Consider the following 17,430-nt stretch of genomic DNA (forward strand, 5'->3'; position numbering starts at 1 on the left):
GTCGTAACTCAAACCAGTCTGTAGCTCTTAGAGGAAGATAGACACAAGATGCTGGAGTAACTCAGCGGGTCAGGCAACATCTCTGGGGAAAAAGGAATAGGTGGCATCTTGGGTCGGAACCCTTCTTCAGACTTCAATTCTTCAACCCAGCCTGAAAAAGAGTTCCGACGGAAAACGTCACCTATTCCTATTGTCTCTGACCCGCCGAGTTACTCCAGTGCTTTGTGTATACCCGCGGTATAAACCAGCATTTGCAGTCCCTTCCCACACATTTTGTAACTCCATAGGACTTTAGTTGGGCCACATTTGGGAATATTGCATGCAGTTCTGGAACGCCTCCTTCACAGGAAAGATGTGGAGGCTTTGTAAAGGCTGCAGAGGATGTTTACCAGAATATTACCACCTCTCGTAACAGTTAACCAGAATATCGCCTGGATTAGGGGGTATTGGGCTGTTTCTTCTGGATTTCCAGTGGTTGCAGGGAAACCGGACAGAGGTTTATAAAGTTATGAAGCACAGATAAGGTAGACAGTCAGAACCTTTACCCCAGGATGGCAAAGTCAAATACCAGAGGCCATAGCTTTAAGGTGAGAGAGGCAAGTTTAAAGGAGACGAGCAGCGCAACGTTAATTTAGAGACATAGCGCGGAAACAGGCCCATTCGGCCCACCGGGTCCGCGCCGACCAGCGATCCTATACCCACTAAAGACACTTTTTTAACATTTACCAGGCCAATTAACCTACATATCTGTACGTCTTTGGAGTGTGGGAGGAAACCGAAGGTCTAGGAGAAAACCCACGCAGGTCACGGGGAGAACGTACAAACTCGGTACAGACGGCACCCGTAGTCGGGATCGAACCCGGGTCTCCGGCGCTGCATTCGCTGTAAGGCAGCAACTCTGCCGCTGCGCCACCGTAACATTTTATTTTACTTTTGTTTTTACACAGAGGGTGGTGAGTGCCTGGAACTTGCTGCCAGGGTTGGTGGTTGCGTCAGATACCACACAGTGAGTTAAGAGGTTTTTGGATAGGCACATGGATATGCAGGGAATGGAGGGATATGGATTATGCGCAGGTAGATAAGAGATCGTCTTGGCATCATGTTCGGCACAAAGATTTTGAAGCCAAAGGACCTGTTCTTGTGCTTTTGAGACTTTACTTTAGAGTTACGGCATGTTACCTCAGTACACGTGACAATAAACGAAACTAACCACAGGGGTTTCTTTTGGGTGCTCCTGTTTCCCCCCACATTCTAAAGACGTGCAGGTTTGCAGGTTCATTGTCCTCTGTAAATGCCCCTAATGTGTAGGACCATTTAGAACTGAGATGAGGAAAAACTTTTTCAGTCAGAGAGTTGTGAATCTGTGGAATTCTCTGCCTCAGAAGGCAGTGGAGGCCAATTCTCTGAATGCATTCAAGAGAGAGCTGGATAGAGCTCTTAAGGATAGCGGAGTCAGGGGGGCATGGGGAGAAGGCAGGAACGGGGTACCGATTGAGAATGATCAGCCATGATCACATTGAATGGCGGCGCTGGCTCGAAGGGCCAAATGGCCTCCTCCTGCACCTATTGTCTATTGTCTATCTATTGTCTATTGACTGGAGTTAGTCGATTTATTCACAAAATGCTGGAGTAACTCAGCAGGTCAGGCAGCATCTCAGGAGAGAAGGAATGGGTGGCGTTTCGGGTCGAGACCCTTCTTCAGACTGGAGCTAGTCGATGGGTGATCATTGGTCGGCACAGACTCATTGGGCCGAAGGACCTGTTTCTACACCGTATCTCTAATCTAAACTAAAAGCCCATTTGGTATCAGCAATGGAACTGCCAGTAGTAAGACGAGCAAAGCAGCCAAACAGCGCACACTTGATTCAGTCATTAGTAAAGCCTCAGCCTATTTTCCCCTTCCACCAATACCCTCTCCGATATCATGACGTGGGTAACTATAAGCATTGTTTGCCAACAGATTGCCGTTGTTACCTTGATGCTGGTCTTTTACTGTGTAAACTGCACTCTACAAATTGGGCCTCGAGACCTTTCTGTACGCCAAACATAAAAAATCTAATCAGTGCAAATGGAAAATGTGTTATGAAAGTGAAGCAAAAAGGCAGATAGATAATGCTGTTTACCACCCCTTGGGGAGAAGGCAGGTCCACACACCTACAAACTTCAGAGGAGACAATAGAAGCATTTCCACTGAGGCAAGTCCAAGCTGTTAAACCTGCCTTAAATAGCGACATTAATTGGTGCCAGCGGAGGCAGAAATCAATGCTCAATTGCTCATCAGCACGCCACCGATTCAGGTAATTATGATTTATTTTCTTGCAAGATTCTCACCACTGATGCCCTGAGGGCCTCAAGTCCCGAGTCACCAACCATTCCCTGGCCACATTGCGTGTGTAGATCACATGGCGGTTTTCCAGGGTCCACACCTCCCAACAAGATAGTAAAAGCCCCTAGCCTTGGAGTCTGAAGAAGGGCCCTGACATGAAATGCCGCCTATCCATGTTCTTCAGAGGTGCTGCCTGAACCGTTGAGTTACTCCAGCACTTTGTGTTCTACGCGAGATTCCAACATCTGCAGTTCCTTGTATCTGTACTCTTGTTTTTCAACCGTGTTAACATTGAAAGTATGGGTAGGAAGGAACTGCCGATGCTGGTCTACACTGAAGATAGACACACAGAATGCTGGAGTAACTCAGCTGGTCAGGCAGCATCTCTGGAGAGAAGGAATGGGTGACGTTTCAGGTCGAGACCTTCGTCTGTTCCTTTTCTCCAGAGATGCTGTCGGGCCACGCTGAGATACTCCAGCATTTTGTGTCTATCTTTGGCATTGAAAGTGCCCCATGCTGGGATCTGAAAGGGCACTTTTTTTCCAAGAGGAGAGTGGTGAGAATGGAATGCACTTCCAGAGAGAGTGAGGAAAGCATAATTGCTAGAGCATTCCTAGACAGACACTTGAATTTACTTCCGAGTGTCGGAAGAAGGCATCAATGTGAAGCACGGTAGCGCAGCGGTAGAGTTGCTGCTTTACAGCGAATGCAGCGCCGGAGACTCAGGTTCGATCCTGACTACGGGTGCTGCACTGTAAGGAGTTTGTACGTTCTCCCCGTGACCTGCGTGGGTTTTCTCCGAGATCTTCGGTTTCCTCCCACACTCCAAAGACGTACAGGTATGTAGGTTAATTGGCTGGGTAAATGTAAAAAATTGTCCCTAGTGGGTGTAGGATAGTGTTAATGTACGGGGATCGCTGGGCGGCACGGACTTGGAGGGCCGAAAAGGCCTGTTTCCGGCTGTATATATATGATATGATATGATATGAAGGGCTGCCCACTGTTTGCATTGCATGTCATAGAGTCATACCCATCTAAATGTTTCTTAAACATTGCAAAAGCACTTGCCTCTACTCCTTTCCCGGGCAACTGCCTGAATTTGGCCCATATCCCTGCCAACCATTCCTATCCATGGTCATGTCCAAATATCTTCCAACTGCTTGCTGTTGGTTATTGTATCTATCTCAACTACCTCCTCTGGAAAAAGAAAAAAGAGAAAAAAGAAAAGAAACAACAATTTAACTATTCCCCTTGTGATTTATACATCTCTATGAGATAATCCCACCGCGTCCTGCACTCCTATGATTAATGTCCAAGCCTGCCCAACCTCTCCCTAGAGCTCAGCCCTTCTAGTTCCTGTGATCTCGTTCCTAGTTCTAGTTCCTGTGATTCTAGTTCCTCTAATTCAACACTTCAATTTTCCCACCCATAACCGTGGGCACATTCTGGACCTTGTCTGCTCCACTGGACTAAATCTACATCACCTCTCTGGCTCCGACCCCACCCTCTCTGATCACTTAGCCATCACCATGTCTGTCATCATTCCCACCCCAGCTCCAAGGCAAAAACGCAAAATCAACTTCCGTAAGCTGAACTCTGTTTCACCAACCTTGCTCTCATCCTCCCTCTCTGAAATAATGTCCGCCTCTCCCTTCGTTGACCTCCACAGCCCCTCTGACCTCACTGACTACTACAACCACACTCTCTCCTCCTGCCTCGACCAGCTTGCACCTATAAAAACCAAAACAGTTTCCTTCACCCACTCTGCTCCCTGGTTTACCCCTGAACTCCGCATGATGAAAACTCATGCCCGCCAACTTGAAAGACTCCGCAACAAAACAGGTCTCACAATTCACTCCCAAGCCTACAAAGACCACCTCAGCACTACAAAGATGCCCTCTCCCGTGCCCACTCCACCTACTACTCTCAAATAATTCACTCTGGCTCCGGAAACCCCAAAACACTCTTCTCTACAATAAACAAACTCCTCAGCCCCCTGGACACCAGCTCCCAATCATTCACAGTTGACAAATGCACCACTTTCCTTTCATTCTTGCAAAGCAAAATAGACAGCATCTACAGCACCTTAACCACCAACGCACCTGCTCCCCCTCAAACCACCTGCCCCCCCTTATCCTGTCAACCCCTGCCTCAGTTCTCCCTAGTCTCCACCACCGACCTCTCTGACCTCTTCACAGGAATAAAAACTGCCACCTGCTCTCTGGACCCCATCCCCTCCAGCTTTGTCAAGGCCTGCCTTCCTGCTCTCTCTCCACTTATCACTGCAACAATAAACTCCTCCCTGTCCACTGGCATCGTCCCGCCATCCCTCAAAATCGCTGCTGTCACCCCCATTCTGAAAAAACCTGGTCTCAACCCTGACACCCCAAACTTCAGACCAATCTCCAACCTACCCTTTCTGTCCAAAGTTTTGGAACGTGCTGTAGCTTCCCAACTCAAATACCACCTCTCTACCAATAACCTGTATGAAACTTTCCAATCCGGATTCCGCTCCAACCACTGTACTGAAACTGCGCTCCTCAAAATCACAAACGACCTTCTCCTCTCCTCCGACGCTGGCAACCTCAACATCCTCATCCTACTTGACCTCAGCGCCGCCTTTGACACCATAAATCACTCCATTCTCCTCACCCGACTTGAAACCTCCTTTAACATCACCGGCACAGCCCTATCCTGATTCAAATCTTACCTCTCTGACAGGCACCAGTTCATCTCCATTAACAACTGTAAATCCCCCACCGCTCCCCTCCTCCAAGGTGTCCCCCAAGGCTCAGTCCTTGGCCCCCTCCTCTTCATCCTCTACCTGTTCCCCCTTGGTCAATTAATCCGCCGTCATGGTCTCAACTTCCACTGCTTCGCCGATGATATCCAGCTCCTCATCTCCACCAAGTCAATCTCCACCACCACACACTCTACACTGACAAACTGCATCACTGAAATAAAATCTTGGCTTCAATCAAATTTCCTCAAACTCAACTGCAACAAATCTGAAATCATGATCATTGGTCCAAAAACGCTCACCAAATCCACCCAAAACTTCATCCTCAATATTGATGGTCTCCCAGTATCCACCTCCCCTCACATCCGGAATCTTGGAATCATCTTTGATCAAACCCTCTCCTTCGACAAACACATCAAACACATCACAAAGACAGCCTTCTTCCACCTCAAAAACATTGCCCGTCTCCGTCCATCCCTCTCCTCCACAGCTGCAGAAACCCTCATCCACGCCTTCATCACCTCCCGTCTGGACTACTGCAACAGCCTCCTCTATGGCGCACCCTCAAAAATCATCAGTAAACTTCAATACATTCAAAACTCCGCTGCCCGTCTACTCACCCACACCCCGATCCGTGACCATATCACCCCCGTCCTTAACAAACTCCACTGGCTCCCCATCCCCCAGAGAATCCAGTACAAAATCCTCCTCATGACCTACAAAGCCCTCCATAACCTGGCCCCATCCTACCTGACCGACCTCCTCCACAGGCACACTCCCACCTGCACCCTCCGCTCTGCTGCTACCAATCTCCTATCCCCCCACATCCGGACCAAACTTAGATCCTGGGGGGACAGGGCTTTCTCCATCGCTGCTCCCACCCTATGGAACTCACTACCCCAAACCGTCAGAGACTCCTCCTCACTCACCACATTCAAAACATCACTGAAGTGTCACCTGTTCAGTACTGCCTTCAACCACTGAAGGTCACCTCACCTGCTGTCTCCTTTCTCTGTTCGTTTACTTATTTATCTATTTATTCACTTCCCTATGTTCTTTAAATCCCTGTAAAGCGTCTTTGAGTATATGAAAAGCGCTATATAAATGTAATGCATTATTATAGTTCCAGCCTCTAGTAATATCCTCATGAATAGTAGGACGATCACAGCACTGAAAGTGCTGAAAGTTGCTCCAATTATTCAAAACCCAGGACAAATAAAATCAAATTTGCCCAAAGGAGACTGAAGAAAGTTCCCGATGCAATACATCACCTGTCCACCCCCAAGATAGAAACGGTTACCCCTTTTCCGGGGTTATACCCGCGCACGGGTGGTGTTGGAGAGGGACTGCGCGCTGTCCACGGGCACCCTGGAGGAGTTCCGTGACCGCTGGGCACCGCGGGGGATTGGATGTATCCAATCCATTGGATGGGGATTGTAATATAATTGTATAATAGTTTCAATTGGTATATTTGTTTGTATAGTATTCTGGTGGTGGGTTCTGTTTTGGTTTTATTGTATTGTATATATTATTTTAATATTTGAATAAACATTTTTAATTTTAATTTCTTTTTTTTTTAAATTTAAGATAGAAACGGTGGATTGCATGGAAGCCATTCAACGTATTTCTCCGTACTTGTAACAGGAAAATGATGAATGGTGCCTAATGAAACTCTTGGGATCAGTGGGCGGGAGCACAAACTGAAGGTATACAGGAGGATGGTACGGTGGCACAGCAGTAGAGTTGCTGCCTTGCAGCGCCAAAGGCACGGGTTCAATCCAGACCACGGGTGCTGTCAGCACGAAGTTTGTACGTTCTCCCTGTGACCTGCGTGGGTTTCCTCCAGCTGCTCCCATTTCCTCCCACACTCCAACGATGCAGAAGTTTGCAGGTCAATTGGCTTCACTAAAGATTGTAAATTGTCCCTCGTGTGGAGGATAGGGCGAGTGGTCGGCACAGACTCGAGATTAAACTAAGACAGCTTCACTGGCAGGTGGCTATTTAGCTTCTGCTCAGCATCAGCCAGCGTGAACTTCACAGCGTGTGACACAAAGATAATAAGTCAACTGCTAAACGTCACGAGCCGATTAATTATCTTCTGGTACATGCACATGCAGATTAAGGAATACTGTCGATTGCATGGACTGGACATCTTACTGTGTCATTAATGCCATTGTCCAATATCTCAGCACTCCTTCACAGAGAGCTGCTGCACAATGGTTTGCAATAGCACGTGTTTTCTATCTTGGTAACATGTGAATAATAGAACAGGGGAAGGCCATTCAGTCATAGAAACAAGGAACTGCAGATGCTGGTTTATGCACAAAAAGACATAAAGCGCTGGAGTAACTCAGCGGGTCAGGCAGCACTTCTGGAGAACATGGATAGGTGACATTTCGGTTCGAGACCCTTCTTCAGACTGACTTGGAACAAATATATAAATCTCTCTACAAGCAATATTTTATGTTGTAAATTTGATTATACTAAGTTTAATTAGACAGTAATTGCATTGTCAAAGACCATTAAGACCATTAGTCTGAAGAAGGGTCTCGACCCAAAACGTCACCCATTCCTTCTCTCCAGAGATGCTGCCTGCCCCGCTGAGTTACTCCAGCATTTTGTGTTTATCTTCGGTTTAAACCAGCATCTGCAGTTCCTTCTGACACAAGACCATTCAGTCCTTTGCACCAATGCTAGCAAACCTATCTGGATTTTATTGTGCTGTTCTCCTATTTTGTGTGGTCCTATTTTTCCTATTGTTTTCCTATATTTTCCCATTGGCGGCTTTCCACACATGTGATACTCCAACTAAAGGCCCCTGCATCATTCACTGTGCACCTGGTATTCATTGCAAGTGAGTGTCGGTATTATCCCATCTGTGCCCTGGGCCCTTTGCTGGGTGTTGTGTGGACACTCCTCCAGCCTTGAAACTCCTATGCATCCATTTTCCTTCCTTGAATTCCTCACTGGAGGAATAGAGAGGGTAAACGCAGAGTGTCTTTTACCCAGATTAGGGGAATCAAGAACCAGGGTACATAGGTGTAAGGTGAGAGGTAAAAGATTTAATAGGAACTTGAGGGGCAACTTTTTTTATTTACACACAAGTGCCGGAGGAGGTGCTTGAGGCAGTTACTGTCACAGCTTTTAAGAAACATAGAGATAGGTTTAGGATAGGATAGGTTTAGGATAGGATAGGTTTAGGATAGGATAGGTTTAGGATAGGATAGATATGGGCCAAATGCAAGCTGGTGGGACTAGTGAAGATGGGGAATGTCATAAGGTCCTAAGTGACAGGAGCAGAATTAGGCCATTTGGCCCATCAAGTCTACCCCGCCATTCAAACATGATTGATCTCTCTCTCCCTCCTAACCCCATTCTCCTGCCTTCTCCCCATAACCCCTGACACCCGTACTAATCACAAATCGCTTTAAAAATATCCATGTACCTGGCCTCCGCAGCCTTCTGTGGCAAGAATTCCTCAGATTCACCACCTGCTGATTGAAGAGGGTTTTGGTCGGTATGGGCAAATTGGGCCGAAGGGCCTGTTTCCATGCTGCATAACTGTGACTGACTGCATTTAGCCCATCTGACTACATCTCCTTCTTCACCTATCTGGTTACCCTTACTCCCACGGATATTATCACGAGTGCTTACACTCGAGCACATCGCTGTTGCCTACTCCTCATCACTCCAGGGCCAATATCGGACTCCCGACCAATAATTAATTTTGATTAAAACATAAATACTGCTGCCATTTTAATGATATGCATAATTAAGTAAAATACATCGGGAGATGAGGAAAAACCACTGATGACATTACAAATCAGGGAACGATTTTAATAAAACACAGAAGAGTCAAAATGAAATTTTAATTATATATGTTGCAAGCTGAGCTCTAATTTTAAATATGCGAAATGGAAATAGAGTTTGCCATTTTATGTAAGATTTTCATAACACTAGTTGAGCAGTATAATTTGAATTACAAGTTTTACGAGTTGTTAAATGATGCAAACTATAAGTGGCCTGATTGATTTTACATTGAACAAATGTATAAATATTTCTAAAAGCGATATTGTGTGATGTAAATTTAATTACATCAAGTTTAATTGGACAATAATTGCATTGCTAAAGTTTCAATCTCAGGCAGACAATCTACTCATTCTATTTCTATTTCGAATAAAAAAATTATTTCACAAATTTCACACAAATCGGATTCGCTCTATTTTGATTATCCATATCGAGTCATAAAAACATCCATATAGAGCCACAGAGCGTGGAAACAGGCCGCACCAACCAACATGTCCCACCTACACTGGTCTTACCTGCCTCTGTTTGGCCCATATCCCTCTGAAACCGATCCTATCCATGGACCCATCTGAATGTATCTCAATCCTTGCAATAGTACCAGCCTCAACTATCTCCTCCCTTTTTTTGTGTGAAAAATGGTTTATTTAACCTTTAATAACCCTGAATAAAAAAGGTTCTATTTATTATAGGGTTGCATTGCTGAGCCTTGAGTGATGGAAATGTCTTAATGGGTTATCTCCTCCAGAATTTCCCAGGTGAGAAATAGCTACTGTACGCATTCATTCTATGCAAGTGTCCCAAGGCACCCCACAGTGGTATCATCCAGCGATATTGGCACTGAGACACATAGAACTAACTGGTCAGAAATGTAATTGTTAAGCAGAGTTTTAAAGGAGACTAGACCAAGTGGACCCGTTGGGCCCATTCCTCGTAGAGGGGGGACAGGGAAGGGGAGAGGGTGCCACTCACCTCGGCCCCATGGCACCAGCGCTGCAGCCAGTGTTTTAAAGGAGACGAGAGGATGAGAAGATGATAGGGAAGAAGGTTTGATGAAGGAAATTCAGAGCTTTGGATCAAGGCAGCCAAAGGCATGATTGCCAATGGGAGAATGTTAAAAATTAGGGATGCAGAAGAGACCAATTTTGGAGGGAGGACCAAGATCTCAACAGGGATGATGAGCTGGAACGAGAGGAAGGGGTGTGCCCATGGAGTGACTGGAAAATGAGAAGAAAAATCTCAAGCTGCAACTGGAACCAATGCAGGTCAATCAATATGGCCGAGGGAAAGGAGTGTAAACCTCCTTGCAACATGGTTCACTTCAGACTCACACTAACCACATTGACCATGGTCAGAGGCACAATGCATGGACTGGCATTGACAGGCACAGGCAACCTCAGCGGTGGTTGTTAATGCTGAATACTGAAAGGTTGTTCAAAAGAACTGCAAGATCTTTGGTGTTTTGTGAAGTCAGAAGGAGTAGGAGCGATGCCTTGGCCACAGATGATAATAGATGGCAGCTTTTAACTTGCCCATGGCACCATCTTCCTGACTTGTGCAAGCAGCTCACCTGCTGTGTTCTAAGGAGGTGCCAAGGGTGAAGCTAAGTGGCCCCTTGGAAGTCCACCAAGACTCAAATCACAGGCGTCTCGGGATATTAAGGAATGAAAGCTGCCCTGAATAATATAATTAAATAAACTTGAGATGCTGTTCACGTGATATCTGCTGGCTCATTACAAATTGCCCCATGTAGATCTTTGCACTGCACAGAAGGCCAGCGTTCACTGCTGACATAGAGAATGGTCTTGGCCAGAAGGCTTTAACTAGAACAAGGACACGCAAGGATACACAAGTACTCAAGGCTCTGACTCAAGCAAGGCAAGCAAACTGAAGCCTTTATGGAGCACTCCGTAGGCTTCTGAATGTACCAATACCTCAGTGAAACTAGCACCATCCCATGACAGGGCACTCTGCTAACGTGATACATAATAGACTTGATGGTAGGAAGCAGGGTGTGATGGAGGGAGGTTGCTTAGCGGACTGACTTTACCTTGTACTCTCCGTTATTTCCTGTATCTGTGCACTCTGGATGGCTCGATTGTAATCATGTATAGTCTTTCCGCTGACTGGATAGCACGCATCAAAAAGCTTTCCACTGTACCTCAGTGCACGGGACAATAAACTAAGCAATATCAATGATTTGGTTGCGAATGTCCAAGGCAAGGTGGCAGTAAAATCGGTGGAATCGCAGACTGTGAACTAGGCTATCATGAATTACAGCAGCATCTTTATCAGCTGTGCCGGTGGGCTAAGAGATGTCAAATGGACACAAAGTGCTGGAGTAACTCAGCGGCTCAGGCAGCATCCCTGGAGAACTTGTGGAGGTGACTTTTCGGGTCGGGATTCTTCGTCACCATATACGTGTTCTCCAGAGATGCTGCCTGACTGTAAGGGCTAACATTACGAACGCAGCTATGTGGGTTTTATTGCAGGAGTGTAAAAGCTCCAGCTCGGATTATTCCTGGGGCATCCTGTTGTCAGCATGGAAGTTCAGTTTATGGCTGATCCATCTTCTGATATCAGCAACTGGCCTCAAAGCTTTGAAGTGTTAAGAAGAACATCTTGCCATATGGACTGCCCTTTGTTCCCAAGAAAGAAGAGGTCACGATGGACACGACGGACACGGAGGTCCCGAAAGACACATAAAGATTTATAGGACATTGTAAACTTGCCATATAAGGCAGCGATGGAAAAATACTGGCACATGTATTTAGGGTATAAAAGGTGTGTAAATGTAAGCTTTCGGAGAGAGAGAGAGGCTACACTGGCTGCCTGAGCGTTTCCGAACGCTCCGGTCGGTATCTAGGTTCACTCCCACCTGGGTGAGTAGAATAAAGAGGTTAAACGATTTTGGTTGTCTGACTATTCTGTTAATAGGTCACGAACTACAACATGACCCGTTGAGGTACTCCAGCACAGCACAGGCAGGCATCTTGGTCAGCATGGACAGGTTGGATCGAAGATGCTCTATGGGGAAGATTTTATAAGATCCTGAACAACAGCTTTTACAGAGGGCAGTACATTTATGCCACCAGCTGCCAGATGAAGAAGTTAAGGCAGGTACAAAAACACTTTTTAAAAAGGTGTTTGGACGGGCACGTGAATAGTGGTTCAAGAGAAACAATGGGTCAAATGCGAATGCACACAAGACCATTTTAGATGAGCATCATGGTCTGCATGGACGAGGCGGGCCGAAGGGCCTGTTTCCGTGCTGTACAACTATAATTCTATGGTGCACACCACAGCCATCAATTTGCCTCAAGTAGGAACATGCTTGGCAGATGGGAGAAAGCCCTGACTGTTGCAAGCACAGGCATATACACAACTGTGTCACACTCAGCAAAAAAGATCCTACTTTGTATTGCAAAGAAATTGTGACACAACGTAAAGCACTGCCAAAGGAGAAATATTCCACCACTTAGTCATCTCTCTTGGTTGCAAAATTAACCACAAAACTCTGTTCACATTACACGCAGGGAATTTGGAACGTCATATGTTTGCACATTGCTGTAAATTATGCATCAATATATAGCACGGTGGAGACCAATCAGCCCATCTAGTCTTTGCCAGCTTTGTCGCTTCACTAATCTCCTTCCCATTCCCACACTGACCTTTCTGCCCTGGGCCTCCTCCATTGCCAGATTGAGGCCAAACACAAATCAGAGGAACAGCACCTTATATACCACTTGGGCAGCTTACAGCCCAGCGGTATGAATTTGACTTCTCTAACCAAGTAACCCTTGCATCACCTCTCTCTCCATCCCACCCCCATCCTAGTTGTCATGCTAGTTTCACTGTCGTCCTGCTGAGTTTCTCTGTCTGTATAACTTGATATCGCCTACCCCACAGCCAACAATGGATCATTGTGGGCTCCACCCTTCCTTGATCATTGTTGCTTTTTGCACATCTTTCATTCATTTGTCCCATGTACCTTCTATATCCCTCGGTTCTCATTCCCACGACTCTCAGTTTGAAGAAAGGTCTCGACCCTAAACGTCACCTATTCCTTTTCTCCAGAGATGTTGCCTGACCCACTGAGTTACTCCTGCATTTTGTGTTTATCTCAGTTTCACCTTGTCATCATAATCTTGCGTGTTTGCCTGGCTACATTATGTTCAGATCAATCAGTCCCAAGTTCCGGGCATCAGCCAAGTAAAGAAATCTTACCCAGATATCTTATTGGATCTATTAATGGTTTTCTTACATTCAAGGCCACGACAGGACAGATCGGGTAAATGCACGGAGCCTCTTGCTCAGAGTAGGGGCAATTGAGAACCAGAGGACACAGGTTTAAACCGAAGATAGACACAAAAAGCTGGAGTAACTCAGCGGGACAGGCAGCATCTCTGGAGAGAAGGAATGGGTGACGTATCGGGTCGAGACCCTTCTTCAGACTGGTTAGGGATAAGGGAAATGAGAGATATAGACGGTGATGTGGAGAGATAAAGATCAATGAATGAAAGATATGCAAAGGGGGAAAGATTTAATGGAATCTGAGGGGTAACTTTTTCCACACAAAGGGTGGTGGGTGTACGGAATGAACTGCCAGAAGGGGTAGTTGAGGCAGGGACGATCGCAATGTTTAAGAAACATTTAGACAGGTACATGGATAGGACAGGTTTAGAGGGATATGGGCCAAACGCAGGCAGGTGGGACTAGTGTAGCTGGGACATGTTGGTCGTTGTGGGCAAGTTGGGCCGATTGCCTTGTTTGACTCTACAACCTAGTATACAGAGAGAAAGTTTTCCTCCATTAGTACATGGAACAGTGCAGCACAGAAACAGGCTCTTAGTCACACGATTACTGTGCTGACCATGATGCCAATTTAAACGATTGGTACCTGTCTGCACATGCTCATTATCCCTCCATTCTGTGCATGTCTGTGTACGTCTCTAAATGCCTCGTAAATGTTACTTCCGCATCTGTTTCCACCACCTCCCCAGGCAGCATGTTTCATGCACAAAAAAAACGTCTCGCAAATCTCTTCTAAACTATCACCCCCTCCCACCTTAAATCTCTGCCCTGTGGCATTAGACCTTTCAACCGATTCACCACAATACTGCACAATACATTCCAACCACAGAATTACCAATACCACAAATATCACCAGTCAAACCCCCTCCAGTAAGGCAACCAACCAGACGAGGCCGAACTTGGAGAGTGGAGGAAGATGGCAAGGTCAGGTTGAACCACATTTGCCTTTCTTGAGGAACTAATTTGAGTCAGATTGAAAGATTGGATCAAACCTGCAAACTGTAATATGACAACTAGGCTGCCTCCAAACACGGGATCAGAAAACAACAATGTTTAAGGTTACTGAGAGGAGTACAAAGCCGAGACTTTGCCGATAACTTTCAGGAGTCATGTCCAAACAGACAAATTAGTGGCGTGTGTGTGCACATAATTTCTAAGTAACCCACTTCAATCAAACACCTTCAGTACTTCAAAAGTTCTTCGGCTTTTAACTTTCAAAGATGAACTCTAGTTTCATCGTAAAAACTCCAGAGAAAGTTCTAACTGGAACCACTCACCTCGTCCACAGTGAGAGGCATGCAGATCCTGTATTCTTTCAGTAGCATAGTGCTGTGTCAGTCTGGGGCAGTACGGAAACTTGTTGAAGGCACTCTGAAGAGGATCACTTCTGAACCTACTGGTGGTTAGCTGATGTCATGCATTAGTTCAGTCACCACTCGATGATATTATTCTCGAAAAAACACCAGCCGGGCTCCACCTCGTCTCAGAGCCAACGCCGAGACTCAACTTCTTGTGGCACGTTCTTCAAAGGCAAGGTGCTTGTTACTCTGCACAAAGAGAGAGAGAGAGAGAGAAAGGCCACGTTTATATTTTTAAAAATAGGTAACAGGCAGCACATGAAATAAACTTTATTAAAAGTTTAGGTTTGAAGAGCTTGGCAGCGTTGCATTAAAATGCTACTGTAGGTATAAACACGCCGTGTCGGCAGCGAGGGTTCGGTTAATTTATCATCTTGTGGTGAAAAAGGTCAGGAAAATCAGCTCTTGAAATGACGCAAGAAACGGTGGGCGTCCAAGCTCCAAACCTCTCCAGTAAAAAGTTACCAAGCCAGCACATTTCAAAGACCGGCAATGCAGCAAAAAAAAAAAGGAATGAAATTATATTCAGAGCGTTCAGTGGATTACACACTTGCACTGCAGCCTTAGACATCAATACCTTCTCCAAACACAAGATAGATTTGGTTGCAATGGGATTCAACCTGGAGTTTTGCCTCTCCCTGACATTTAACCTGCACTGTACAGTCCAATCCAAACTATAGCCCCCAGCACCAGTGCATTCATGGCAGTTTTAAATACAATAACTACCCGGGAGAGTTTAAGGAAAAAAATACCAAATGTGTTTACTAAAAGATGGTTTGTAAAAGACTATTTTTAATCACCAGTCCTCTCCTGTTATTTGCAAAATGCAAGTTCTCAGTCGCATAATAAACACACATTAAAACATGATCAGAACGGAACACTTTTATTCCTTGTTCATTTCTTACTTTATCTTTTTTATTTCTTCTGATTTATATTTCTTGTTAGAAAACGCTGAGTTTCTGAGCTGGCAGGTTAAAAAAAAAATTTGTGTCTCAACATCGACACATCAACTTTCTGCGTGGGGACATGTACAGGAATTTAAATTAGAAGACTGTCTTAAACATAAGTTAGACGATTGTTGCAAATATGTTATGATTGTTGGCCCTTTGCAAACCCTCCTTTCTGCCCACACACCCCATCCCACTCCCCCCACCCCCACTACCCCCCCCCCCACCCACCATCTCCCCACCCCACCCACTCCTCTCACTACCCCACCCCCCACTCCTCTCCTCTCACCCCACTCCCCCCCCACCCACTCCCACTCCCCCCCCACCCCCACCCCCACCCCCACTCCCCCCCCCCCACCCCCACTCACAAAAAAACTTTTGCAATGGTATCATAGCGAGTTTACCCAAGTTACTAGAAGTTCAAATCCTTTAAATGCATTGGTGCTGATAACTGATGTGTGCGCTCCTGGGAGATTGCGGATAATCCCACTCTCCCTCCCCTCACCCTCCCTCCCTCCCTCCCTTTCTCTCTCCCTCCCTCTCCCCCTCCATCCCTCCCTCCCTCCCTCTCTCCCTCCCCAATTTCCTCTCTCCCTCCCTCCCACCCCAGCGTTCTCAATGTAAGGTTCTGAAGACTGGAGCACGTCGATGCCGGACCCTCCCCTGCGGTGGCTACTGTCCAGTACTCTGGGCTAAGAAGCAAGCAATCCCCTTGCTGCCATCTCCACTCCATAAACTGTCGACCAGAAACCCCCACCAACACCAGTTTAACTATTCCCACGGGGGGGTGGGGGGGGGAGACTAATTCTAAAGCACGCCGGAACCAAATGCACAGGAGCGGGGGTTTCAATGTAACCGATCCAGGCCAGCGTTTGAGTCTGACTCGAGTCTTCTCTTTATTTAACCCCATCAGGACAACAGTCGTATTCCTTTCACGCTTACCTCCTTCCCGCTGAATGCATGTGTCCCCACCCCTCGCTTACTCCCAAAATGGGCGAGATTAAATCTCAAGCACAACGGCTGGAAGTGTAAATGTTGCAAACACATTTTATTCAGTAGTTTGCTCAACAATTAAATCTAGTGCTCTATCTTCAAATTTAGAACCATTTATCGCCATTTAATATTTGCTCTCAAATATTTGTGTACGAAGATTTACAGCAGTTCAATATTTTACAACAGGAAAGAAAAACAGAGGGGGAAAAAAAGCCCTAAAATAGATACACAAAGCCGGAGTAACTCAGCGGGTCTGGAGAGAAGGAATAGGTGACGTTTCTGAAGAAGGGTCTCGACCTATTCCTTTTCTCCAGAGATGCTGCTTGACCCGCTGAGTTTCAGTTGAAACATCTGCAGTTCTTTCCGACACCAAACAAAAAATAGTCTTGATGAGTTTGGGGTTGAAATCCCATTCGATGCTACCTTTTTCAACAAAAAGAAAATGTTGTACAACCCACTAAAGTGTACAGGAGTCTTCACTGTATAATGTCCGACCATACAACTTCAGGCTGTCCTCACAGCTTGTTAACTGAGTAAAATAATTTTGCCTGCTGCTTGTATCACTGAACACCCGGTGCTATCGCCGGCCAATATCAGCAACTCCCTTCCTGAGCAGTCAAAAAGCGTCAGAGACAACATTCCTGACTGCCAAACTAAATTAAAAAAACAGCGCAGTGGAACTTTTAAGTGAATGGTGGGTCAGTTCTAATGCAAGGCCGTTGACCTGAAGTGTTAATACTGTGAGAAGCAGCACTGTCTGAAGAAGGGTCTCGACCCGATACGTCACCTATTCCTTCTCTCCCGAGATGCTGCCTGACCTGCTGAGTTACTCCAGCATTTTGTGGATTTGTACCAGCATCTGCAGTTCTTATACTGTCTGAAGAAGGGTCTCGACCCGAAACGTCACCTATTCCTTTTCTCCAGAGGTGCTGTCTGACCCGCTGAGTT

At 46.0% G+C, this 17,430-nt stretch overlaps 1 protein-coding gene across 1 annotated transcript in view; it reads right to left on the reverse strand.

Annotated features, from left to right (window-relative positions):
* The window catches only part of LOC144604080 (cytoplasmic phosphatidylinositol transfer protein 1-like), a 181,761-nt gene extending 167,032 nt beyond the window's left edge, over positions 1–14,729 (reverse strand). The window contains exon 1 of the mRNA XM_078418171.1: positions 14,462–14,729. Coding sequence (XP_078274297.1) covers positions 14,462–14,509 — 48 coding nt within the window. The 5' untranslated portion in view covers positions 14,510–14,729. The remainder of the gene's footprint in view (positions 1–14,461) is intronic.
* Between the last annotated feature and the right edge of the window lie 2,701 nt (positions 14,730–17,430).

Source organism: Rhinoraja longicauda, chromosome 21 (assembly GCF_053455715.1).
Source record: "Rhinoraja longicauda isolate Sanriku21f chromosome 21, sRhiLon1.1, whole genome shotgun sequence".
Taxonomy (NCBI): Eukaryota; Metazoa; Chordata; class Chondrichthyes; order Rajiformes; family Arhynchobatidae; genus Rhinoraja; species Rhinoraja longicauda.